General features: G+C 37.9%; 1 protein-coding gene across 1 annotated transcript; it reads left to right on the forward strand.

The window, feature by feature from the left end:
• Positions 1-9,096: 9,096 nt before the first annotated feature.
• LOC132041620 (uncharacterized) lies at positions 9,097-26,478 on the forward strand (the record flags this gene model as incomplete). Its single annotated transcript, XM_059432316.1, has 21 exons — positions 9,097-9,198; positions 12,135-12,221; positions 12,326-12,478; positions 12,575-12,667; positions 12,858-12,917; positions 13,010-13,113; positions 13,835-13,922; positions 14,167-14,271; positions 14,366-14,470; positions 14,542-14,594; positions 14,696-14,759; positions 14,860-14,994; positions 15,233-15,345; positions 15,449-15,542; positions 18,887-19,106; positions 19,720-19,850; positions 21,691-21,837; positions 22,291-22,419; positions 24,636-24,734; positions 25,440-25,478; positions 25,697-26,478. Coding segments are annotated over 21 exons (2,262 nt in total), but the record flags the coding sequence as incomplete, so codon positions are not given.
• Positions 26,479-27,286: the final 808 nt, after the last annotated feature.

The following is a 27,286-nucleotide window of genomic DNA, read 5'->3' on the forward strand; positions in this document are numbered from 1 at the left end:
TAGGATGTGCGGGGAAAAAGCGCGGACGGAAAAATTCTTGGAATTTTGAAGAAGTCTGCGAGAAGAGACGAGCTTGAGTGGGTGACCGGGTTGTTTAATGTCATTTCACGAACGGCGAAGATGCCGAAGAATGGAGGTGGAGTACGATGATCCGCTTTGTGCAAGGGCAGGGCGACATTGAAAGGCAACAACTATGAGGTATAATTTTGCTAAGCCACGTTATGAAAGTGTGGGAAAGGGTGGTAGAGATGAGGGTGAGGAGAGTCGTGTCTCGAGGAAGACCGGCCTTCGGATTCGTGGGGGCCTCTTGAAAGCCATTCATATTGTTAGGAGGTTGGTGGAGGGCTTGAGTAGGGAGCGGAAAAGGGACTCAGACATCGTTTTCATCGACTGCAGAAAGCTTACGATAAAGTGCCAAGAGGCCCCGCGGAGATGCGTGGAGGCTAAAGGTGTGCACACATTGGCGTACATTAGAGCGATTAAGGACATGTATCATGGAGCCGGGAAGACGGAGAGTGAGGACAGGAGGAGACTCGGAGCACTTTCCCGATTACGATGGGTTTGCGTCGGGGATCGACCACTTGCTTGATTCTATTTGCCTTGGTGATGGATGGATTGACGCGACGATTCGAGGTGAGGTGCCATGGTGTATGTTGTTCGCGGATGACATAGTCTTGATAAACCGAGACTCGCGGCGGAGTCGACTCGCTAGAGATTTGGAGACAAACGTTAGAGTCTAAAGGGTTCGAGTTGAGTAGGACCAAGCAGTACCAGGTGCGTTCGGTGGTGTACCTCGGAAAGTGACGTGGAAGTGAGCTTGGTATCCGGGTCATTCAAAAGAAAGGAAGTTTCAAGTATCTTGGAGTGCATTTACAAGAAAACGGGGATATTGATGATGATGTCACACATCGTATTGGTGCGGGATGGTTGAAATGGAGGCTCGCTTCCGAGTCTTTGTGTGACAAGAAAGTGCCACCAAAACTTAAGGGTAAGTTCTACAAAAGTGGTTGTCGGACCGACTCACATTTGTGCGCGGGCGAGTGTTGCCGGTTAAGAACTCCCGCGTGCGGAGAAGATGAATCGCGAAATGAGAATGCGGTGGATGTGTCAGAGCACACTAGAGAGATGGGATCGGAATGAGGACATCGGGGACAAGGTGGGAGTGGCATCGGTAAGAGGACAAGATGCGGGGAAGCGAGGTTGAGATGGTTTGGGCATGTGAAGAGGAGAGGCATAGATGCCCAGGTGCGGAGGTGTGAGAGGTTGGCTTTGGACGGTTTTAGAGAGGTATAAGGCCTAAGAAATATTGGGGAGAGGTGATTAGGCGGGGACTTGGCGGCTTGTTTCGGATACCGAGGACATGACCTTAGATAGAGGGTTGTGGAGGGCTCGAGATTAGGGTAGAAGGCTAGTAGGTAGTCTCGGCTTTTGCCGCACTAGTAGGCATACTTTGCTTTCTACCTTTTATTGCCTTATGTATCTGCTTTTATGGGTTGGGTCTTGTCTCTCCATGCTATATTATCATGACTTCTTTGCCCTTGTTTTTTTCTCATTTCGCATTGCTTTGATTTGCCTCTCGGTATCCGACTTTTCTCCCTTGTTTCTTGTTTTCTTTTGAGCCGAGTGTCTTTCGGAAACAGCTTCCTACTAAGGTGGGGGTAAGGTCTGCGGCACATTTAACCCTCCCCCCCACACCGTGGATTCAAGCTGGAGGTATGTTGTTGTTGTTGAGTATAGCAGAATGGTTGTCCTTTGATAATGAAAAAGTCGCATCGACAAAATGGACGATTAGATATCAGAGTAGAAGATTAAAACATTAAGAAAAAGTAATGGCAGATAGACAGTTACATATTTGTTTTTGCACATTAAATTAACCGAATACAATCTCTCCGTGCTACAGATGCACAACAACTACTCTCGGTCTTCAGAACTCTCTTTTTCTTCACAAATCTCCATTAAAGATATAAATTGTCTGATCGATTTCGTTCTTCTTTCAAAAATTTCTTCATAAACTATTTTGCCCAAATGAAAGTAACCTTCTCATTCCAAGGTCTCAACTTCATATACTGTTCTTTTGAGCGATCGACCCAACTGATTGCATCTTGACTTGGTATGCTGCAACTTTATAGTTCAACTGTTTGAACAGGCTTGTACATATAACAACAATAATACCTTCGAAAATCGGTTCCAAAACACCGGTTAATGGGGGGTATAACCTTTTTAAAAAAATCTACCAAGCAATCTGCTTGCAGTGGCTCTGTTCACAGTTGAAAGTATCTTAAAATATGTCCTGTAAAAAAGTTGGACATGATACACTACTTCTAAGGAATTAAAGTCTAAAGCTAATATAGCACAAGTCCACAACCATCAAACTCTCCCTCTACTACCTTACCTCACCCCAAATCAAAGATGTGCGCAGATGGCGTTTGAATTACCATGAAAATGAATCACGGGCTCAATACCATTCACAGTTGTAGCATTATAACCTAAAGTTTGAAAGGAAACAGTATAATTTAATGGCAAATTAAGCAAAAGTTGAGAGAATAAGATATTGAAAAATACAACTTCTGAGCATTTACCTTCAACCTCATGTCCTACCTTTTTAGCATCTGAACGGTCAAGTTGAATTCAGATTAGGTTTATCACCCGAATAAGGAAAACAGAAAAGTTAAAACTATCACTTGAAATGTATGGTATTGCAAATAAGTCAATTGAAGGAAGCCCCCAATATAAGAACGTAAAAAATGAAGGGCACACAATATATTCAACTCCAAAAAAAAAAGAAAGGGAGCGGATCTGCTTCAGTAGACAATCCTCCAGTAAGAGAGGATGCTCTTACTGAATATATGAACTCAAAAAGACTAACAAATATGCCTGTAGTAAGAGAGGCTCCATGTTTCTTAGTTTTGAATGTACTCTTATCATGATATAGCAAGAAGATCAACTGATTAAGATATCTCCTCCAAAAAAGGTAACACCGACAATTTAATCTGTGACCTGCAACATAAATATTTCAAGAAATCTCTGCTACCTACAAAATAAACATAAGAATAAGCAACCTATTAGATATTATGATGGGAAATCTCTCGAACACAAGTGAAATCAGAGTTTCTGCAGAAGAAAATCAACCTCATGATATAAGCATCATTAGTTGAACGCAAAGGCTGGTTCTTTTGTAGATGTAGGTCGTTGTCTTTAGTATATCTATAGTTTTTGTATATGTTTTTTTCTTTCATTCTGTACTTAAATCTTGAGAAAATGAAAATTACCTTGTTTATCCCTTCAAGAGTAATTATCTTGTTTGCCAGAGAACTTGCCATCCTTTTCACTGGAAGATCGAGAAAACAATATTTTGCTAACAGCTCAGTAAAAGTACTCAATAATGGATTTCATGTTTCTTACTTTTCCTATTTATCTCGAACTTTATAAATTAGAATACAACAGCTTGAAATCGGCAAATTATTTGCACTTTATATACCTATTTCTTGCACCCAACAGTTAAGGTCTGCGTACATCCTCCCCTTCCCACCCCACTCGTGGGATTACACTGGGTATGTTGTTGCTGCTTGCACCCAACAGTGATGCCCATACTTTATTGTTTCCTTCTTTAGTGCATTATCAAACACGATAAGAACATAGAAAAGACTAATAATTCTCTCATCTATTCACATTCATACATGTCCGAAAAGATAATTCATAACGATGAGAAAGATAAATCACTCAAAATTTGGTGGAACAAAAGAATGCATTCAAGGAAATTTTGCACATACCTGTAACTTGTAAAGCCATTATACATTGCACATGATCCTAGACCTTGAAGCTTGTGTGAGCTATTCTCTTCCTACCGCTCAATTACCTGAAACCATAATCCTTCCGGTGCTAGGGCCCTAATTGAAAATGAAGAAGCATATGTAGTTAATAGACAGGTAGTACAACGAAAGGCAAAAACTACAATTATAAAGAAAATAAAACATAATAAAACGAATGAATTGTTGACGGGGAAAGATTACAGAATCCATACTAAAATCAATCTGGCTACTGTCTATTTATATGTAAAGATGTAAGCGTCAACAAATATGGGTTTTTGCGCCCAACCATGAACTATAAATTCTCTAAAATTGAGAACAAATTAGCAATTAACAAACGAAAGAACACAAGGATATCTTTCAGGCTTCTAGTCGGTAATTTAGATACAAAATTCTCCTCTTTGTTTATGTGTAATTTTGTTCTGAAAAATCTATGGTAATAACAAAAGCCTGACAAAACAAAACAGACACAACACTCTGACGAAAAAAAAAAACACAACTTTACCTGCGTCGCATTCCTGATAAAAGAAACTTAAATCTACAGCAAAGGATATTTTGGCTTTCTCCTTCTCTTTATCCATATTCAATGACATTGGTGAGGGCATGTATATGATGTGTGACTAAGATATGTTTTACAATTACTTCGTGTATGAATATGAATAGGACAATAAAAGATAGTTGAGCTAAATAGTGTCTGGCATATCGCATACACTAAAAGTAGTGTCCCTTGGCATTCTTTGTGAGAAAAGACTCCTATATGAACTAATGAGATCTATTATTTCTGCATATGATATACATCATGTAGCCTACACCATAAAGTCAGCAAACACAAATCACTGCGCACTTTCAATTTCATATTGGACTTGCTTCGCATTCAATACAGTTGACATATCTTTCTACCCACAACACCCTTACCATAAAGGGAATAGCCGTTTTCCAGTACGTAGCACAGAAATTCGTAACGATTCGTAAATTCCATAAACACAGACATGGAGCACATATAAGAGGAGTTTTGATACATGATTGACATGACATTTTTTTTTGTGCTTCTTTTGCTTCCTAGAAAAATGAAGTGCCGTGATAGAAAAACTTGTGTAGATTAACAGGTTTGCAGCACTTTTATCTTTAAAATGAAATCATCTTAAGGAGAAATAATCACCATAATCCTCATTTTAAGAACAAAACAGAAATCATACAGAATAGCTCAATGACCAACAATACAAAGCTCAGACATTCAAGTGCTGCGTAACTATATCACACACACATGACATGGATCACATAGGAGAGGAGCTTCATGACATGACTGATATGGCAAATATTTTTGTTCTCTTTTTTGCTTCCTAGGAAAATAAAGAGCCCCATTTAAAAACTTGCGTATGTGCAACTACATATTCGTTAGTTCAATGTCGTTTCCATCCTAAACTGCATTCTCAACATCCGACATGAATCGTATCATCCTATGACAGTAAAACGGCAAAGAGACATGCAACGTTGCAGGTAAAATATTTATGTTCCTTTTGATGGTGTTACAACTAAACACTTGCAACCAACTCCTAATGGAAAAGGTTAATTAGTGCTTCTATTTGGTGTTCACTATAAACAAAGCAATGAGCATTAAGATGGTAACAAACTCGGGAAACGCCACCGCAACAGCCAAACTCGAAAATATTAAAATTGCCTTAATTCATTAAGAAATCCCTAAAAGGAAGACAATCCGTCAATGTAATCTGTTAAATTGACAAAAACATGGAGCAAAAAGATGACAAAATGTATGAAAGCGATGAAATAAGTATTAGGGAGATTTAAAATCTTAACTTTGTTGCACAAACAAAAAGGATGCGATTGTTTACAGGGTTACTGACCACCCCATTAGGAGATGGAGTAGAGGACCTTTTCCCGATTCAAAGTGCGAAGGAATCACCAAAAGGAATCAACTGAAAAGAGAAATCTCAGAATTTTCCCACTGCAAATAAAAAAGTTGAATAACTAAAGAAAAAGGAGTTTTCAAAGCTTATGATGGGAAAATCTAGAGGAGAACAACAGATATAATTTTCGGTTTCGGGAATTTGATCGGAGAGCGGAAGAGCGGTTCCCTTTCAATGGATATAACAGTGAGTTGGAATAAATACCTGGGAGGAAGTTTTATTATTATTATTATTATTATTTTTAATTGGCTTTAAAAAAATAATAATAATTATGTAGTTCCTTTTTTCTTCTTTTGTCTTTTTATTTTTCTTTTTAAAATTAGAATTTTTTTGGTGAAAACACTTGTCATCGCATCATGCTTTTGCCTCTCCTATTCTATATAGATAGATTAATGTCCTTGACCTGTCTAACTAAGTGATCTTGAACACCTTGTCCCTTCTACTAAATTGAATAGAGAAAGAGCAGGATAAGTAATTCGCACTGCCTATCAAGGGTTCTGTAGTGATGGAATGATTCGGGTTGCTGAAAATCATAGGTTTAATACCAATAATATCTGATCCGAAAGACGTGATGATGGATCAAAGCAAAATTCCTCCACATATCAATTATATATGATAATGTAGATGTTTCCAGAGTGCTATCAGTGTCCAAAAATAGAGTAAATTCTGGCTTGAGACAAAAAAATAGAAAGGACAATCTCCGGAATTTAGAAACCCTCGTCAAGAAATGGAAAAAATCGTCGGAAAGAGGTGGAATCTAGATGGGTAGACTCGGCTTGAGGTGGCGAGTCCCACAAGTGAAAAAGAATTTCCGAAAAGTGCTCCACGCCATCTGGCGCATGTGTTGGAAACCTCGCTGGAGAGCTTACCGTTGGCAGCGCGCGAGGGTGCGTGACATGTCTTCTTCCAGAGATTCTTTCGGGGTTTTGCTTGCCCGATCCTGATCTACTTTATGGATGTGTTGGTTTTTGCACAACTCCTTGAGAGAAGAATATTGACGTAGACAACCCTGTCACCGAAAAAGTTGCAGTGATTGATTTCTATTTTCCTGAGTCACAGGTATTTTGCGCTGTGATAGATTTTCTCACAATGCACTAATATCATGTGAAGCCGAAGATAAAATAAAAGAGAATTCAATTTGATTATTCCCGTTATTGGGTTTTAAATAACTATCTTTACATGTTCTAAAAAAGACAGGAGATGACTACCTGATTACAATAGGAGTAAATTAAGCCTGCTACTTTATTTACGTATATTCTAGAATATTTGCTAGGATTCTAGCAGCTTCGTTACCCCTTTATGACAGTACATGTGTTGTCACCCTGCTTGTTTCTTCTCATCTCTTCCAATCACAAGATTCCAAGGCAAAGTGGCCCTATTTGATGCCCCAGTGGTAATCCTGGGAAGTCGCTGGGTGTACTCCAATTCTGTAGTTAAACACCTGTGCTAATTCTCAATGTTGTCAGCTCTCACAAGAAAATCTCGCACTTTTGAGACTGATTTTCTATTGCGACATTGCTTGAAACTATACTAGGACCTGTCTCAGGTAGGAAAGATGAAGTATCTCTACCTCGCAAAAAAGAGGTCTCATCCGTGAATAATAGATGACATACTCTGGCATTGCCATTGCTCCTTAAGCCTGCATTGAAGTCCTATAGAGCTGCCCCTATCCTTTATGTCTTGCTCAGTACATCTGTCACTAACATGAACAGTATAGGTGATGTGCTATTGGAAAGCTGCAAGTGCTTCCATTGACTTGGTAGTAAGAGACCGTTTCGCTTAATTTTATATCCTGCCCAGGGTGGGCCAGGTAAGTCTCCAATTCCTCTCCGCTTTCAGAATTAGCCTTTCTACCTTTACAAGGTAGGGGTAAGGTCTGCGTACACACCACCCTCTCCAGATCCCACTTGTGGGATTACACTGGGTATGTTGTTATTAGTACTATTTGGAATAGAAGCTCACTATTGCCTCTATCTCTGGCTCATGCTTATGTTCCGTGTCACCCACATCTTTCGTCTCCACTAGATTCCTTCTATCAGCTACTATCAACCTGTGGAGGAACTTTCTGTTGGGGTATCCCTACCTGAAAGTGCTTTAGATTTGATTTCACCATCTAGTCTCCTGCACTATTCATCATTGCTAACTCCTCCTTCCTCCTTTTTCTTCCTATGAGCTCCTTACCTTCGATCTTATATCTACAAGATGCTTATTTGTAATCTTGGTACCAGTCATCATTTTAATAGCCTTTTTGATGTCTTAAGGGTGTGACTTAGTGGTCAAGAAGTGGGTACAAACCTTGCAGACTAGGGTTCAAATTATAGTAGTGACAAGAAATGAAGGGATTTCTTCCCTTCTGCCTAAGTCTTGGTGGGCTGAGTTACCCTTATCTCTACTGGTGGGAGGCAGCAAGTACTCGCCTGGACACCACCGTTGAAAACAAAAAGGAAACTCTTTTTTATCAAAAAAAAAAAAAAAAAGGATGCTAATTTACAAATCGCAGAGCTGACTGCCGGAAGACCTCTCTACTGGATATGGGTTTTCAAGTAACTTATAAGGTCATTTAAGTATCTTCAAAAGGTGCCCTTCTATTCAGGCGCCAATTTCTCTTTAATTTGAAGGTTTCATTGGGACTTAAGAAGTTCATAGTTGAATAGAATTCCGGTTGTCTTTCTCACAAATAAAAATTGAATTCAGGTTATGAGATAGAGATGATGCATAAACATTGTAAAGTTTATCAAGCTGAAATAAAGTCTTGTTGCAAAACACCAGGTCCCTTTTATGACGTTGGTTTTCAGAAAAACCTCAATCCTTAAGTAGTAGCTCAATAGAATAGGAAGTCTAAATCTGAATTTGATAAATTTGGGAAAACTGAAATCATTTTGATTCTTTACAGTTTCTGTTCCAACAATTCTTTAACAAAAAAAGATGTTATGTCATCTGTGAGTTGTACCCAAAATTATACTTACCTAACCGATTCATTAGACCGAACTGCTAATCTCTGTCAGTGAAGCTCTTAAAAGGAAAGCTTATAACTAACAATATCCATTACAGGTCAGATATAGACATTGATAAAGCAGGCAGGTCTCACTTTTTGCAATCATGCTGCTGTATTTTTCTATTTCCGTGTAATTATCACTGGATGCAGTACACTTATTAAATACTAAATCGGACAGGTCTTTTGAGTTGATAACATATTTTTCCTACTTCCTTTTTCTCCTAGCTTTTGACATGGAGGGATGGGGGAGGGAGAAAGGACATGAACGGATGAACATAAGATGATTCCTACTGATTAAGCATCACGTAGATTGCGCAAGAGGATGATGGTTTAGAATGTTACATTTGCTGTATTCTGTTTTAGGTTCTGATGCAATGAGTCCCCATTCCTCCTTCTTGGAACAGGTCTGGCTCATCATGATAATTACCATGAGTTTTGTCGGCTTCTTGGACGTTTTAAAGTCAATTATCAGGTATGAAGCCTTTGCTCCGGTACCTTCGTTTTCTTGATAATACGAAAAAGAGGTCTTTCTTGGGCTAATTTTTGCATCTTTATCTGTATTAACCCTCTTTAGTTGAGATTGTTCCATTAGAATCATATGTTGTCCTATGTTCAGTTAGAATACTCATAACCAGAATCTATATATCTTTGTAATGTTGGGAAGGGATTTGAAATTTCATCAATGATTTCAATCTATTCATAGCTTGCTCTTAAAAAGTATATGAAAAGAAACTAAAAGATGGACAGAATAACCCATCCAATCCAAATTTCCGTGTATTGTGCTTACTGATTAATTGTTATTTTGTTATATCGTGGTTCTTAGTTTTTACTATTTGTTGTGTATATGCTTAACCTCTTTCCCACCAGCTTGTTCTTTACTAGGCATCCGGGCGAACCAGCCGGGTTAATTAACTCAACGTAAAGAAATCTTCCTTTTGATTGTTCGTAATTTTGTACTATTTATAATATACAGGTTTTTATATTTGTATTTGTTGAAAACATAGTCGAGTAAATAAAAGAGTGCTATCTCTAACTATGGACACCGCCACTCATTATCAAAAAGAATTTCCACATGCTTGACTCAGAAAAAAGAAACCATGGACACCACCGCCCATTATGAAAAAGAATTCCAGGTGCTTGGCTCATAAAAATAAATAAATAAAGACCGCACGTGAAGGGGCGTGCCGAAAATATAATTAAGTTAATAAAGTTTTCTCTCACAAATTAAGCTTAGTAGATGAGATAGTCACACATTTCAATACTGTCGTTTGTATGACTGCTTATTCGAGATTATGTATTGTTTCTTTGTGCAAAGTTTTACAATCTTCAAACATTGCTCATGTATTATGTAAAATAAATAAGTGCTTATTAATTAGACAAGTAAAAGATAAAAATTAATAATTAGAAACTTTGAGCAATAGATGAATTTTTTTTGGTGCACCCATGTAGTTCCTATTTGTTAGATGATTAGGTGTCTTTTGGAGAGAACCATATTTTGTAGGTTCTCCTGTTTTGGTATATTTCTTGTATATGGCCAAGTTGGTGCAGTCATGTTTTTAAAAGCTTGGCCATATACAAGAACTACAAAATATGGTTCCAGGTAGCGATATCATACCAGTTGGTGCGGTGGACAACATTGACTTGCTTGCCCAAGTTTTGCGTAGGGCTCTCCCTCCTACCTACCTTGGATTACCATTGGGTGCGGCGAACAAGGACCTTGGCTTGTGGAATTCGGTCATTCAGAGGGTAGAGAAGAGGTTAGCGGGTTGGCAGAAAAGATACTTGTCCAAAGGAGGGGAAGGAAGTGCTTATCAAGAGCACTTTATCGAGTATCCCTACTTATTGCATGTCCCTGTCCAGCGCACCTACCGTTATCATAGAAAAGTTGGGAAGGTTGCAAAGAAACTTTCTTTGGAATGTGGCGGATGGTGCTAAGAAGTTTCACTTAGTGCTTTGGGTGACCATGCAATCTTCTAAACGATGGGGAGGGCTTGGGGTTAAAGACTTGGGTAAATGGTTGTGAGGATTCGGGATGGAGGGAGAAGGTTTGTAGAGAGGGGTGATAGCGAATAGATATGGAGTTATGGAATGGGGCTGGAGAACAAATGTGGTTACTATGCCTTTCGGGTGGTGTGTGGTGGAATATATTGAAGGGGGTGGGATGCCTTTGATGACAACATTGCTTTTAAGGTTGGGGATGGGAGTAGAGTTAGTTTTTTGATTGAAAGTGGTGTGGAGATGTGCTAAAAGATGATTTCTCGGTTTTGTATGGGGTCTATTGCCAAAGGTAGTTGTCTGTTCAGAAAGTTAGGGGGACACAAGGGGATGGGACTTTTTGAGATTTGAGGTTCCTGGAGATTAGGAGGTGACCTAGCATTAGAGATTGCTAGCGTTTCTTCACAAGCAATGAGAGCCAGTCGACAGATCCGATGCTTTGAGTTGGGAGTTGGGTGATAATAAATTGTTTTCTGTCAAGTCCTTCTATGAGAAGTTTCTGGCTAGGACAAAGGTTAGCTTTCCGTATGATTCGATCTGGATACCTAAGGTACTGAGGAAGGTGTGTTTCCCCTCGCGGCTAGCTAATAGAGGGGTGATTGTGACGGCGGAAAATCTTAGGAAACGAAAGATTCTTTGCATAAGTTGGTGTTTCTTTGTAAGGAGGCAGGTGAGGACGTGGATCATATTTTGCTACGTTGTAAGGTAACAATGAGGTTATGGTGGGATATCTTTAGATGGTTTGGCGTTTCCTGGGCTATGCCAAGATCCGTGAGGAGTTGATGTTCAGCTGGAAGCTAGGAGAAGAAGGTGCAAGGCTTAGAATGTTACTGCTCTTGCTTTAATGTGGGTCATTTGGAAAGAGAGAAATACGAGAGCTTTTGAAGGGGTGGAGTTAGCTCAATTAAGGAGTAGTCTCCGATCCCTTATTTTCTTTGGTGCATCCATGTAGTTCCTGTTTATTTAGAGGATTGGGTGTCTTTTGGAGAGAACCATATTTTGTTGGTTTTCCTGTTTTGGTATACTTCTATATGGCCAAGTTGGTCTAGTTATTATCAATGAAACCTTTTACTTGATAAAAAAAAAAGTTAGTATCTGCTAGTGGTTATGTAGTGTGAAGACGAAGGATATTGTGTTTAGTAAACCATATTTAGGTCCATAACCTGAACCAAGTTGGTATTGCCAATTCTTCGATAACAGTTGACCACATCAAAGCCTTCATTAGGATATAGTCATGGAAAATTTGTTTGCTTTTAAGTTTGCTCCTCATTGGCATGCTCATAGTAGACTTTACCATTTGTCTCAAGTCTGACCATGCCAGGATATTTTGTTTCATCTTCCTTTTATTGATCCCTACGATGTGTTTGATACTTTATATGCCTTGTTTATGTGGTTTTGGTACTTCTATCGCAGTTATCGGAGCTTGTCAATGTGGAAAGTTATGGGGAGTGGATACGTCTGGTTGCCGGATTTACTTTGAAATCTTTGCAGTCTTGGCAGGTCATCTCTTTGATAACCGTTCAAGAATAGCCTTTGGTCAATATATTTTGACTCTGTTTTTGTGAAAACCGATTTTTTTTTTTTTTTTTTGGAACTATGAGCAGTGGGCTAGCAGCAGTGTTTACTACCTTCTTGGACTGTGGTCCAGATTGGTTTCATCGGTGCCATATTTGAAGGGAGATACACCAAGCCTGCTTAGTGAATTTGTGCCAGAGATCGTCAAAAGTTTTATCACATCTAGATTTGGTTCCTTTCAGGTTGCACTGAATTGATTTAGCATGTGAGGTTGCATCAAGAGTTCTCATATTAAGTTGTGCCTTTTGATTTACTTTCTGTTATGTCTGGTGTTGTAGGGCGAAGTCTCTGATCTCTCAGAGAACCCCCTTGACAATGTTGACCTTCTTCAAGATCAGCTCGATTGCCTTCCTTATCTTTGCAGATTTCAGGTTCAGACACTTTGAAGATTATCAAAATGTTCTTAAGAGCTTCTCGACTCTCTCTCTCCTTTTTTTTTTTTTTGTTTTTTTTTTGTTTTTTGTTTTTTGTTTTTTGTTTTTTTGTTTTTTGTTTTTTAAGTTCAGTATGTGTTTTCACTGTTGGTTTTTGATTTGCTGAATTCGGTTTTATTCGATACAGTATGAGAGTTGTAGCTCATACATTACACAGATTACTGATCCTCTGCTGCAGATGTATATGGTACACTTAGATTTTCTTCTTATAATTTGTAAGAATTGAAGGCCCAATGGAGCTTATGCATTTGAGTGATACATTGTTTCTGCTTGAAACAGGAATCTGCTGATCCCCAGGTTCTTACAGTGGTGGAAACAAAATATGCTTGGATAGTTCACATAATTGCAGCTATTGTTAAGACTAAGCAACTTAGTGGATATAGGTATTGCCAGCTTATTTACTTAGTTTAAGTAGGCGTTTGGCCATAGAAACTAAAAAAAAAAAAAAAAAAAAAAAAAAATCACTTTTTTGGGGATAGTTGAAGTTGGAGTTAGAGTTAGAGTTGTGTGTTTGGCCATAGTTCTTGCAAATAATATTTTGTTTAAATGTACTTTTTCTAAAATTTATGAAATATGATTTATACCCCCAATTTCTAAAAACTAGCAAAACCCAAGCAATTAATAAACATAACCAGTGCGTAAACACTGCCCCATCAACCCCACCTTGCACTTGTACTCCATACAAAACCCAACAAGAACTAACCCAAGTAGCTGTAAACACTACCAATGCTTGAAAAAGATTCGAACAAGAATGGCCCAAAATAGAAAACATGTTCCTTTTTTATAAAATGTTCCTTTTTTATAAAAATAAAGACTTTTAGGATAAAAATTGAAAGCAGAAAAACAAAAGTAAATGTCCAAAACAGAAAATGGAAAAAATGTAAAAAGTGAAAAACTAAGTTTTGGTTGTTTTTCAAATTCCAAATACAACTTCAAGTTGTTTTTGGAATTTCTATGGCCAGACACTAACTTTTGAAAAATGTGAAAACATTTATCGGGAAAAAGTGAATAATTCTCATGGCCAAACGGGTCCTAACTGTGTTGTGAAACTTCTAGATTCACCATTCTCCCAATTTTTTTCCTCATGTTTCTTTGCACTTTCAGCGGCGAATCTCAAGAAATCCATGATGCGGAACTTTCTGCACGTGTACTGCGGCTGATAAATGTTACTGATAGTGGTTTACGCAGTCAGGTTTGCTCAAATTTCCTCCTGATATACTTTGGCAATATAGCACTGAAATATAAAAAAGTTATTTTGTCATGTTCTCCTGAAATAGAATGAAGGTGCGACTCTATTGTGTCAACTGCATTGTCTCTTTTACACATTCGAGCATTGTATTCTTTTTTCTTTCCTTAGGAAATTGATCAAATTTGTATATATTGGGTGACATTTTGGTTCTCACGTCATCGTTTATGTCATTCATCATGTAATGCAGAGATATGCAGAAACGAGCAAACAGCGCCTTGATCTAGCTATTCTTGTATTCTTCCAGAACTTCAGAAAGTCGTATGTTGGAGATCAGGCAATACATTCATCTAAGGTACATAATTGAAATTTGTTTGCTATCGTACCCAAGTGCTAAACTTTCTATTCTCATTTCTTACTGGGTATTTAATCCATTTATTCTTCTGCAGCAACTATATGCTAGATTGGCTGAGCTTCTTGGGCTCCATGATCATATGCTTATATTGAATGTCATTGTTGGGAAGATAGCAACCAATCTTAAGTTTTACGGAGAGGTAATTGTAGTAGTTGATTTCTTGTGATTTTTCCATGAACGTGAATCATTATTTCTCTTCTTTTTCATTAGAGTGAGGAAGTCATCAGTCAAACATTAAATCTCATGTTGGAAATGGCATCTGGGCAAGTATCATCTTACTTTTCGTCTCAAGTTTTTTGCTATCATTAGAATTGAGGACATCTCCTGCTCTATTTTAATTACTTTAACCTTCTTGGATTGACAGATATATGACTGCAAAACTTCTTGTAAAGTTGGATACTACTCAATTAATAATCTCCCATCGGAATGTAAGTATCATTTGTAACTGGGGTATATTGCTCTCTTTTCTGTTGATTCCTAACATTTGTGTCTTTGGTTGGACTGGAACTTTAAATTTTGCATATTTAGAGGGAAGAATTCCCATTTTTGGGGGACTACAGGTGCTCTCGTAGTAGAACTACGTTCTACTACATTATTGGCTTGTTGATCTTTATGGAAGATAGCTTTTTGAAATTTAAAGCATCAGTGGATCCACTTTTGCAGGTATTTATGTATTTGGAACGGTCATTAAAGTAACTCTCTCCTTTGTCTTACCTTCAATAGTATGCAAAAGATTTTTACCCCTCAGCCTTCTTTTTGTTTAATTGCACCACAGATTGCTTAGCACTCTTTTCCATGAGTTAATTGCTCCTAGTAATTCGTTTTAGTATTGAAGTTCAGAAGCTTTACTTATGTTTCTGCTCCTCACACTGATGATTTGAGTTTAATGATGCAATAAAAGGTCTTGCTGAGTTTGGAATTGATATCGGATGCCTTGTTTCGCACTGATGATGTTAAACAAGCATTAATTGGGTTGATGAGGGATCTCAGAGGAATTGCTATGGCTACAAATAGGTTAGTAGCATGGTCAATATGAATATTTTCTGTTGAGGCACAAGACTTGATTTTTTGAACACTCTAATTTTTACTTTGTCCTCCTATTCCTACCGTTCAACAGCCGAAGGACATACGGTTTCCTATTTGATTGGTTATATCCATCACACATTCCTCTTCTTCTTAAGGCTATAACAATATGGGCAGACACTCCAGAGGTGAGACCTAATCCACAACTTGCCATACTGCACTGGTTCTATTATCATCGTCAAAGTTGTGTGCCTACAGTTATCATTTTATCTATATATTCTTGCTTGATAACAGAACACTTAATTTTAGAAGTTTTTTGTGTTTTTAAAAAACAAATGCTTAGCAGCTGTCAAATATTTGTAATATAACTGGTGTAAGTACTTTTTGGCTGTACTTCCGGCCCTTAAGGTATGGAAAATGAAAGAAGATTCTGCGTGCACTCTCTATGGAGTGAAGTGACTATCCTTAATCTCCTCTTCCCTATCTCACCCTTTTTTGCCTTCGGCTATTACCGGCTGGCAGGGCTTGGCCCAACATTGGATTTGTTTGAAAACTACCAAGTGGCATTCATTCAATCAAATCTTTATGCCTATGCCAGCCCAAGCTAATTTGCGCCTTTTTTTTTTTTTTTTTTTTTTTAAATGGAAAGGGAGGAATGCAGGGAAGGAGTTTTTCCTTTCCACGACACATGCAGTAGCTTGTGGCATGCAGTTAAAGTGTAGTGCTTCATTAAATCCTTAAGGGTTTAATTGTTCTTCAAAGAGCGTTTTACAGTTCCTGGTTTAAATCTTTGCAACCGTTCTGTTTTCCACACATTCTTCCATAGAAGTCGTACTCCATGGAAGCACATCTAATATACTATGTCTATGCTTTTCTCTTGACGTTTACTTGCTAATACAATAATGAGCTACTCTGGTTGCAGTATGGGTCCTGGATAAAGCACGTTTGTGTATATGGGTTAACATGCTGGTGAAATGAAGAGCTAACAACATTGGAAACAAAACAGTAACTTGCTGTCACGTCCCAAACTACCCCCTAGACGTGATTGGTACCCAGCACACACCACCGGCCAGGCGAACCAAATTTTCATATTTTAACCATAAATTGCAGCACTTAATATATTAAATAAGTACACAAACAATATGATAATTAATTATGGATAATTAGTATCTCAGAATATTAATCTAAAACTCTTGCCCGAATCTTACACTAGACCATGGAGCATCTTAAAGAATTTCACAAGACTCGAGTGTGTAAATCCCGAAAGAAAATACAACAATGAATAAATAATAAAGACTATTTGATAGCCTCCACGAACAATGCGGCGGTTCACCTCAACAACTGGATTGACTCTAGTGAACTTGTTAGCTACTAGCTCTGTCGCCACCAATAGTATCTGCATGGACATGCAGGTAAGGAGTGAGTTATATGTAAATATAACCGATAGAAGATCCTTGATCCGCTAGTTTAAATACCCCTGGACCAAGTGTTAGAAAATGCAATCACACAACGAGCGCATAAATATTATGCACGTAAATTATATCATAGTATAATATCCAATAAGGTCCAAACAATTGTTTATCAAGAATACTATATATCTCAACACAATTTACACTAAGGACTCAAGACTCCTTATTCTTATTTCTTATTTAGTATTTCTAAGACCACGTCGCGGAGGGGTCTCGGCTTCCATAAAAAAAAGTTAGTAACTTCTACGCTAGTCTTCACAATTACTCCACTTCCCTAATTATCCGGAACCGTACTCCTAAAAAAGAGGATTTTTAGTTGAAAGTCCGGCTCTCGCAAGAGAAAAGAAAACTATTCTGCTTAGCAGCTTTTTCAACGTTAGACGATTCCCTTGATCTTCTTCTCGGTGCAAAACACTAACGCATTTAACTCCATTTGTTAGAATAGCTTCCATTGAGTCAGTCTCATTTACTGCAGCAAATAGAAAGAAGGGCAACCGACGGGAAGGTTTGGCACCTCGATGTCGGCTCTTCGCCACCTGGGGCCGCTTCCTCCTCTTCCAAGTGAGTAGTATCGACCTCATCCATAACTATTTAGTCAAAACAAGAATTCATTTTGATCGAACCGCCTTGGTTCTGGAACTCGTCAAAAACCCATAAATCATAGTAGTCATTGGCTTGGACAATCAAACCTATTTCTCGATTCACTCAAAGAGGTGGGCGAGGTTAAAAGGAGGAAAGGCTTAGGGCCCTTCCTCGTCTCTGGGTGCCTAGGTATCCGCCGTAAGCCTTTCCTCGTTTGAACCTCGCCATAGGCTATTATAGACGCATCAAAAAAGACTTTTCGATCATTTTCTTATGATTATCTCTTTTTAGCCAAACTACTAGCTTCTGGGAGGATGAACCTAAAAAAAGGATAAAGGCCCAGCAGAAATTCCTCTACTACAGAATCCGGTGTTAGTTGAATAACTCGGGGAGCCGGCGACCGAAGCCCCGGTGAACGGCTGAAAATAAAGAAGGGTCTTTCAAATTTGAAAATAAATGAATTGCTAGTCATAGAATATTATTCTCGTCGGACTTAAACCTCGCATCGAAAACCAAGGGTTCGAAAATTTTTCTTCCTTTAGGCGAAGTAAATTAACCCAAGGTTAAATAAGTTAAGTAAGATAAATCCGAGGAAGCGACTGAAAGGGAAGCAACTGGGCTAGACGATCTTTCCAGATTCTCTATCAAGTTGGAGCTCAATGGGTTCCTTTTGGTTCCTGGGTTTTTCCTCCTCCACCATAGCATCATCTTTTAAATTCCTGATCATCATTGATAAATTGAGGGGAAAAAAGAAAACAAAAGTGAATCTGAAGAGAAAAACAAAGAATAATAAGATGGCTATGGAGTAGAAGCTGCTGGCGGTGGAGCGATGATAGTTGGTGCCATTGTTGCCGGGTGAAGCAAACATAAATTTTCAGATCTGTAAAATTGCTAAAATTCTTCAGAAGAAAATCACGCATATTATTGGTGTTCTTTATGCGTAGTGAAAAATCAAGTATGTTACTGATGGCTTGGGGCTGAAATGGCATTGTGGTGGCCGTAGGTGGTACTCCGGCAGGAATAGAGCAGAAAAAGAGAGAAAATAAGAAAAAGAAAGAAAATGAAGAAGCAGAAAGAAGAGTCTTAGTACTATACTAATAAAACTAATAAAGCGTAAGTGTACCTAATGTCCAATGATAAAAGGACATCTGGATAAGTTAATCAAGTTTGGATATTTTTATGCTTCCCTCGCGCTTTTAGTAAGGTGAAAACAATTTATCTGCCATATCACCTTGTAGGGTAGTATTAATTTCACTTTGAACAAGGATAGGGGGGGTAATAGGTTGCCCGATTAGTTGGAGCGTGAAACTCGACTTTTCGGTTATAGCTCAGTGTGCAAACCATGTCTTTTGCCATTAAAAAACACAGAAATTGTTCCCTATAATGTGCTTGTTCTTCGGTGCACACTGGAGATCTTTTAGTTTCTTCTGCCATTAGATCTGATATAACTATGTTTTCATTTCTGTTAATGCCTGGAATAGGTGACAACACCGCTACTTAAATTCGTAGCTGAGTTTGTGCTGAACAAGTCCCAACGACTGAATTTTGAAACCTCATCTCCCAATGGCATTCTTCTTTTTCGAGAACTTAGCAAATTGATTGTTGCATATGGATCCAGAGTTCTCTCTCGGCCTAATCACGTGGATATGTATCAGTTGAAATACAAGGGTATTTGGATTTCCTTGACTATTCTCTCAAGAGGTAGGATATTTTTAGCTTATAACCAGTGTTGGTAATGACTTAGAATTCCCTGTGTAATTGTTGGCCCTTCAATTGGAAAGCTTCCTGTATGTTGTTTGCTTGCAAGACCAACCTTCTCCTGACTGCTGGTTTCATGCCAAGCAGAAGACTATCGGAGCTCACTGCTTGTGCTTTAGGTTGTCTTGTTTTTTCGCCTCTTTTGCCTTCTAATTGTGATGAACTTAACTAGAGTAGTTTATTATTTTTGTCTTGACTAAGTTTCTTTCCTCTAAATAAGAAATAAGTATATTTTATAAAGTTGATTTTTCTATAAACCTGGAATTCTATGATCTTATTGTTCTGAACAGTCAAGTGAAAAGCTATTTAAGCAAGTCCTGCTTACCTTTGTTTTTCATTTCCTTTGTTTCCACTTTCTTTTGTAATTCTTTTCCGTTGTACAGAATATATGTTGCTCTTTCGCCAGCAGGTTGTTTGTGTTTTCTCCCTCTGTGTATTTAGCTAATGAACAGTACTGTAACCGTGAAAATGTGAAATGTTAACTAATGAGAATGTAAAGAACTGAACTGAGGGTCCTTTCATTATGTAATTGCTTATGCTTCACTCTGTGCTGTAGCACTTGCTGGTAACTATGTCAACTTTGGGGTGTTTGAGATTTATGGCGACAGAGCGCTTGCAGATGCTTTTGACATTGCTATGAGGATGGCACTATCTATTCCTTTGGCAGATATACTCGCGTACCGAAAGGTATTTTATTAAGAGCTGGTCGATTCAGAAAGCTCTCTGGTTACTTTATTTCTTAGATGCTTATTACATGAGGATCAACTCCTCTTGATTTATGACGTTAACAAAACAGTACGTTTAAGCTGGTGTGATTTGAATTTAAACTTTTGCTGCTTTATGCTTTGAGCAAAGATGTTTTATGTGATTTTGGAACATATAAGCTTAGCAATAAGCTCCAAAATTTGTTGTCAGCATTCTACTTACTTGGGAGTTTACTCCCAACAAAGAACGGGAGCATCACATATGCACCAAGTTTGAGCCCCAAGTTTCCGTGGGCTTTTTGCAGGTGTAAAGTGTGGTCTGTTGTGGCGAGTGGTCTACATCCACTCAGCTAAGAAAACATACTGTGGGCGAGTGGTCTACATCCACTCAGCTAAGAAAACATACTTAGAAGTAACACTGTTACAACACGGGAAAATATACAGACTACTGACACGTTTGAGAGGTCAACATTGTGGTGGGAAGAAATAGTGCTGTTTTCTTTTGGCATTATGTTTTATCTGAAATTTTAGGCAATTTTGTTCTGACATTGATGCTAGCATATGAAAAATTCTGTAGCTTGATTATAATATTTTTATCAAGATATACATCTTTAAATATGGATTTGATAGGAGCCCATGATAGTTTTATATGTGTTTGGAGCGCCATTTGTATTCCTATAGTTGGATGTGATTTCAGGCGTTATCGAGTCTTGAAAATAAAAGATAGAATAAATTCAAGAAAGTGTTTCTTGAATTCAAGATGGATCAAGAAATTCAAGAAAATGATATCAAGAATTTCGAGACAAGTCTATCCTCGGAATTAGTTCCTAACAAGAACAATTAGTTAGCAAAATACTAATCGCCTTTGGTGGAGAATTAATCTACGAAAATAGATTATAGAACCCGACCCCTTTTAGAGTAACAAAGAACAACAATAAGCCTAAACGTCTCGCCTTTCTTGAATACCTAAAGTAACCTAAGTTTTCAAGGGAATTAAACTTACCACCTTAAAGTTGATTCTTAAAGGTTGAATAAATCCAAGAGTATCCACATTCAGGAGTTGAAGGAAAAGTCCTCTCAATATTATTGATAATAATCTGAGGTTGGTCTAAAAATAACAAAGAAATCACCCCTATATATAGGGTCTAAGCGGTGTCCAACCTTAGTATAAACAATCAAGGAATTAGAATCCTAATCTACTTTGGATAAGCAAATCCAATAGGTTTACGAGAAGGAAATCCAACATCATTAGGGAGAGGAAAAGTATTAATAACTACCTAGGGAAAGAAATAAGGAAAGTATTTAAAAATGTGCCCATTACATTCCATGACTAACTAGGAAATAAATAAGGAAACTTTGACTAACCCTAAAATTAAAAAAAATTGGAATCTAGACGACGCTTGCAAACAACTTGGATAGCAGCCCTCTTAATGATTTGCAGGCCTATTTAGGCCTTATTGGGGAGCAAGGAAGCCCATTTTAAAGGCTGAAATGTGGCGCAAGCGGAGCTTCTTAGTGTGCAAGTTGATTTGGACCTCCTTCAAGGGCCAGTTGTTGATCCCAATCTACCTCGATTTTGGCCCATAAAATAAATATAACACTTGGCCAAACAATTCTCTTTGGCTGGAGCTCTTCCTCCAAAACTAGACACTTCTTTCTTTAGCCCAATGAGCTTGTTCTGAAGTTTCTTTATTTGAAATCTTGCCATAGGCTTCTAAAAGTTTCCAAAGCTTCATCCAAGTCTTTTAATGGAGTGATGCTTCTATAGATGCTATTAATTCCATTATAAAAATATAACCACTTCCAATTGTCTCATCCTGCAGCTTTCAGGAGCTTACTTCACATTCCTGGAGATCATGATGAAAAACCAGATCCAGCTGATACTAAATTTGGACTCAAGTAGCTTTACATTTATTGCTGGATCTCTTGAGTCTGGACTTAAAGTACTGGATGCAACTATCAAATCACAGGTTTGTGCTTTGTGTCAGACCATCGTCCTTGGAATGTCGAATACCATTTCTTTGTATCTGTTTAATCTATGCAAGTGTTGAGACATAATATAATCAAGTAATGTGATAACAACTTAAGCTTTTACACGTGGTGGTCACACATTTCAACATTGTATCAGCTCCGGCAAAGGTCTTGTGTTCAAAATCTCAACACCAACCCAAAAAAAAAAAAAAAAAAAAAAAAAAAAAAAAGCTTTCACGTGTTTGGCTAATGATAAAGAATTATGTACACACGTGGAGTGAGACATAATATAATTAAGTACTATATAGTGTGAGACATAATATAATTAAGTACTATATAGTGTGATCTTTCTTGACAGCTTAAACTTTATGGGGTGGTCATATTTCAACAAGGCTGCTGGCATGAACATATACTTTATTCTGAAATTACTAACTCTAATTATTTTGTTCTAGTGTGCCTCTGCTGTGGACAACTTGGCTACTTTTTATTTTGAACACATAACAACTGGAGAGTCACCTACTACGCCTGTGGCTCTTAACCTGGCGCAGCATTTAGCAGACTGTCCAAGCATATTTCTTGAAGTAAGTTCAAATGCTCATTTTATTTGAAGCTATAACGATTTCAAGAACATTTTAGAAACTGCATATGGGTAGCGGGGATTGGGTTTTACAGTTGCAATGTCACACGAACATCTGGAGTTGATTCTCCTGTTGGGAGTGAAGAACGCAATTTCAGTGAACGATTAAATCGAGAAGAGGCGTCAACATGGGAATATGCTGAAAATGAAAAAAAAAACAAGGGGTCTAGACAATGGAACCTCGAAAATGTGCTCCTTGATATGCTGTTATGGATCGAAAAAGAAAAGGGCCTATATATTGGAGTCTCTGAGAAATTATGAGAGAAAAATATTATTAAAATTATGTATCTACATTATTACATTGAGCCCTATTTATAGATACTACATCCCAACCCTTTTCCATGTAGGATACTATATAGTATATACAGATCTTATACCTATTCCCATTCTAACACTCCCCCTCAAGCTGGTGCATACCAGTCATATGTACTGAGCTTGTTTCAGATGTAACTAACACGAGGACCAGTGAGTGACTTGGTAAAAATATCTGCAAGCTAATCACTTGACTTCAAAATTTTTGTAACAATATCTTTGGAGAGTATCTTTTCTTTGAAAAAGTGTCAGTCAATCTCAATGTGCTTAGTCCTCTCATGAAACACCGTATTTGATGCTATATGAAGGGCCACTTTTTTATCACACACAAGTTCCATCTGACTGAATTCTCCAAATTTTATTTCTCTAAGCAACTGCTTAATCCAAACTAGCTCACAAGTTGCTACAGTCATTGCTCGATATTCTAATTTTGCACTACTACACTCCGTCTTACTCATCCAGGACACCAATTACCTCCTACTAAAACACAGTATCCAGATGTCGAATGTCTATCAGAAGGGGATCTTACCCAATCAACGTCTGTATATTCAACGATGCACTCATGGCCTCGATCCTCGAAGAGTAGTCCTTTACCTAGAGTTGACTTTATATATCGCGAGAATTCGGACAACTGCATCCCAATGACTATTATCCGAGGGAGAATCCATAACCTAACTTACAACACACGAAAAGAAGTGTCGGGTCTAGTCATGGGAGATAATTCAGCTTACCAAACAGCCCTCTATATCTCCCAAGATCACTGAGTGGCTCGACTACCCTACTAACCTTCTACCCTAATCCTCGACCTGTAAATCCTCCTATATGGGATCATGTCCTCGGTAAACTGAAGGTGCGCCTTGTCCTGTCTAATTACCTATCCCCAATATTTCTTTGGCCTCCCTCTACCTCTCCTCAGACCCACCATAGTCAACCTCTCACACCTCCTCGGCTGGGCATCTATGCATCTCTTCACATGCCCGAACCATCTCAGCCTTGCTTCCCTCATCTTGTCCACCACAAAGGCCACTCCTACCTTGTCCCGAATATTATCATTTCTAATCCTATCTCTCCTCGTATGCTCACACATCTATCTCAGCATCCTCATTTCCGCTAATTTCATTTTCAGAAACGTGCGAGCTCTTCCTCCCTACTGTAAGTGTCTAGCCAAAAAGTTGAGTTGTTGGAGCTGGAAATCAAAAATGGAATAGGAAGTCTTTGATTTGCTGCAGAAATTACAGAAAGCTGTCTTTGGAATAACTTGCTATGCTGGATAAAGTCAAATTCAGTAGGAGGAGCTAAGAATTGGATGTTCTGTGAAGTCCAGCCATTGTAAAGAGGTGGAAGATATTGCAAGAGCTGAAGAAACATCTTGGAGGCGAGAAGCAAAATTTTTTATGGATCAAACAAGGTGATAAAAGCACAAAGTGTTTTCACAAAATTGCTAATGCACACAAGACAATTGCATTAACCAATTTTTTTAAACATATGGAAATAAAAAACTTCTAAACATATATGAAAGTGCGCACTTCTTAGACTAATTGGCTTGAGAGAACCAAGAGATGTTTTGAGGAAAAAAGATGACATTTCTTTTGTAAAGCATAGATGTTTAGTTTACAAAATCTGTACTTTTGGTGCAAGGGTCATATGTTAGATAGCATGTTTCAATTTGTGGATTGTTTAGATAGCATGGGCATTGTGAAAATTTGTAATTCCTTTCTTGTACCCTTCATAGTACCTTCTTGGTACTGATTTTGATGAAATTTACTTGACCTTATTAAAAGAAAAACAATGTCTCGTGATACTGGACTGATCCATTTGTTATGCCAATGTGATCATTTTCCTTGATAGATATTGAAGACGCTCTTTGAGATTGTTCTATTTGAAGATTGTGGCAACCAGTGGAGCCTAAGTCGACCGATGCTGAGTATGATACTCATCAGCGAAGAGGTGATACTGATTTTTGTAGCATTTAGATTTATCTCAAAAAAAAAAAAAAAAAAAAAAAAAAGAATAAGAAGAAGAAGATTATTCTAGCATTTAGATTCCTTTCCACTAATTATTTCAAAAACTGCAAGATGCAAAAACACAACTATGACAAACACACACAGTTTTCAAGAAAAATGCAGTAGTGGGTTCTCTGGGCAAGTTGTCACAGCAGTTCCACATTCTAATATCATTTATTTATAGTAGTAGCAAAAGAGAAGCATAACTTTATGAATGATAATAGAATCAGCAGATTTAATCCGGCGCTTGCCGTTGAGATGTGTTCTTAGTTTCAAAAGCTGCTGCACCAATTAAATATCAGAAATAGTTGTATCCACAGTGCTTGATGTTGTCCCTTTGCATAGTCCATTGCTTCTTTCTAAAAGGTTGTCATGGAATTCCCTTATGACTAATATTCTTTGTTAAAAGAATCATCCCAATCCGTCAAATTATTCGACTTATGCAAAAGTTTATAGAGGGAGCTAACCATTTTGAAACCTGCACTCCAGATTTCTGATTATCTGTAATTCTGTGTGGAGGAAGGAATAATTTAGTGGATGCATTAACATTATGAAAGCAAGAACAATTTAGATTCTAAAATGTACTTGTAGTGGAGAGGCATGGTTGGTTATTACTATACCTGATACGATTATGACTTGCATCTTGCAGATGTTCTCAAACTTAAGAGCTCAGATTTTGTCTTCACAGGTATGAGAAACGAATTTGTTAGAGATAATTTATTTTGTCAGTTGCTATATTGCTGGTTTATTTGGCATCATGTTTATTATTAAACAATTTTTTCTCCTGCTACAAGGGCGAAAGAGCTGGACTGGTAGTATAAATGCAAATCATATGAGCAATCCTTCCCGGCCTAATAAGCTATTTACTTGTGCTGACAGCTTCTCTTTATCCATTTTTATTTGCAGTCAGCAGACCAACAACAGCGTCTTTCACTGTGCTTTGACAAACTTATGGCTGATATAACGCGAAGTTTGGATCAGAAGAACAGAGATAAGTTCTCCAACAACCTAACTAGATTCCAGGAGAATGAGTTCCGGACCAGATAAGCACACTGATATCAGCAAGTGGTGGATCCCTTGTACATATATAACTACCTTTGTCTACTTTCCCAAACATATACAAAAAGAAAAGGCACATTTCAGCGGAGAACAGGGGAAGGGATAGCCAAGGAAGAAGAAACAACAGCAAGAATGTATTCAAGAAAAATGAAATAGTGACGGTGACTGAAGTTTTGTTCTCTCTCCTTTTTCCCCATGGGTGAAATGCGTTCTGTTAAGTGATAGTCATTTTTTGTTAAATACATGCTGTAATTTTTATCACAAGTGTACAGTCCAACAACTGGAGATCTTACTTTTGCTGATAGAAATGCAGAAGTTCATCAGTATTTTCTGAAAGGAGAGTTTGTAGATGACTATCGTTCACGTGTTAGATTATTGCAATCTATTGGTATAATGTGATTACCGATGGGGGTTTGTTTTCAGATAGGAGAGTTTGTAGATGAGTATCGTTCACGTGTTGGATTATATGAATCTATTGGTATAATGTGATTACCAATGGGGTTTGTGCATTATTTATAGCAATGTTTGATGCTAATAGAAGTAGAAGCGTGTTTTGCTCTTGAACCTATGCATAGTCACTTGGACCTTCGTGAAATTATAATGGAGGATTCGCTTGTTTTTTTCCTTTACTGTACTTCGTGTTTCAGGTCATTCTAATTCTTTTTGTTTTTGATAACCGAAGAATTCCCGCGGGATAGTGGGGTACGGTTTAATGGGTGGTTGTTAGGATCGTGCTAGTCCTATGCGTTCTCAAGAATTATATTTTTAGAACAATTCACGTAAGAAGGTAATAAAGCGGAATGTAAATCAACACAAGTATTTGAACGTGGAAAACTCCTTGATCAAGGGAGTCAAAAATCATATCTTCCTATAGTATTTACCCAAAGACTTCACTAAAATCTGAGCCGTTGAAAGGTTTACAAATTCCTTATAACACCTAAAGAACCTGTTTCATAAGCTGTCCGCCTAAACAATCTAGTTGTTTTGTAGAGATCCTATAACTAACCAACGAAACACCTATTACACAATACTTGCAAAAATAAGTAGTCGGATCCACAAAAGAACCTAACTAATATAACTACAGAACTAGATAGATAAATCTTGATACACTTGGATTATGTGTTGTTTGGACAGTTGACACTTCTTGAGACGAAGGTGTTGATTGCATTCACTGTTGTCTCTCTTTCGAATATTTGTGGTTGTGGTTCAAGCTCCAAAGCTTGTTCGTGTTGTGTATCTATAGGAGTATTTGGTGCCTTCAATGATTTAATCTAAGCAGGTTTTGGTTTCATCAATTTTACTCGAAAACCAAACCTTCTTTTAACTTGGAACTTCCTTTCTTTCCTTGTATGTTGGCTTGCTTGTCCTACTACAATGCTAATTTCCATGCTGATCAACTTATGGTATTTGTAGAATATTACCATCACTTGAAGTCCA

Source organism: Lycium ferocissimum, unplaced genomic scaffold, assembly GCF_029784015.1.
Source record: "Lycium ferocissimum isolate CSIRO_LF1 unplaced genomic scaffold, AGI_CSIRO_Lferr_CH_V1 ctg10973, whole genome shotgun sequence".
Classification (NCBI taxonomy): domain Eukaryota; kingdom Viridiplantae; phylum Streptophyta; class Magnoliopsida; order Solanales; family Solanaceae; genus Lycium; species Lycium ferocissimum.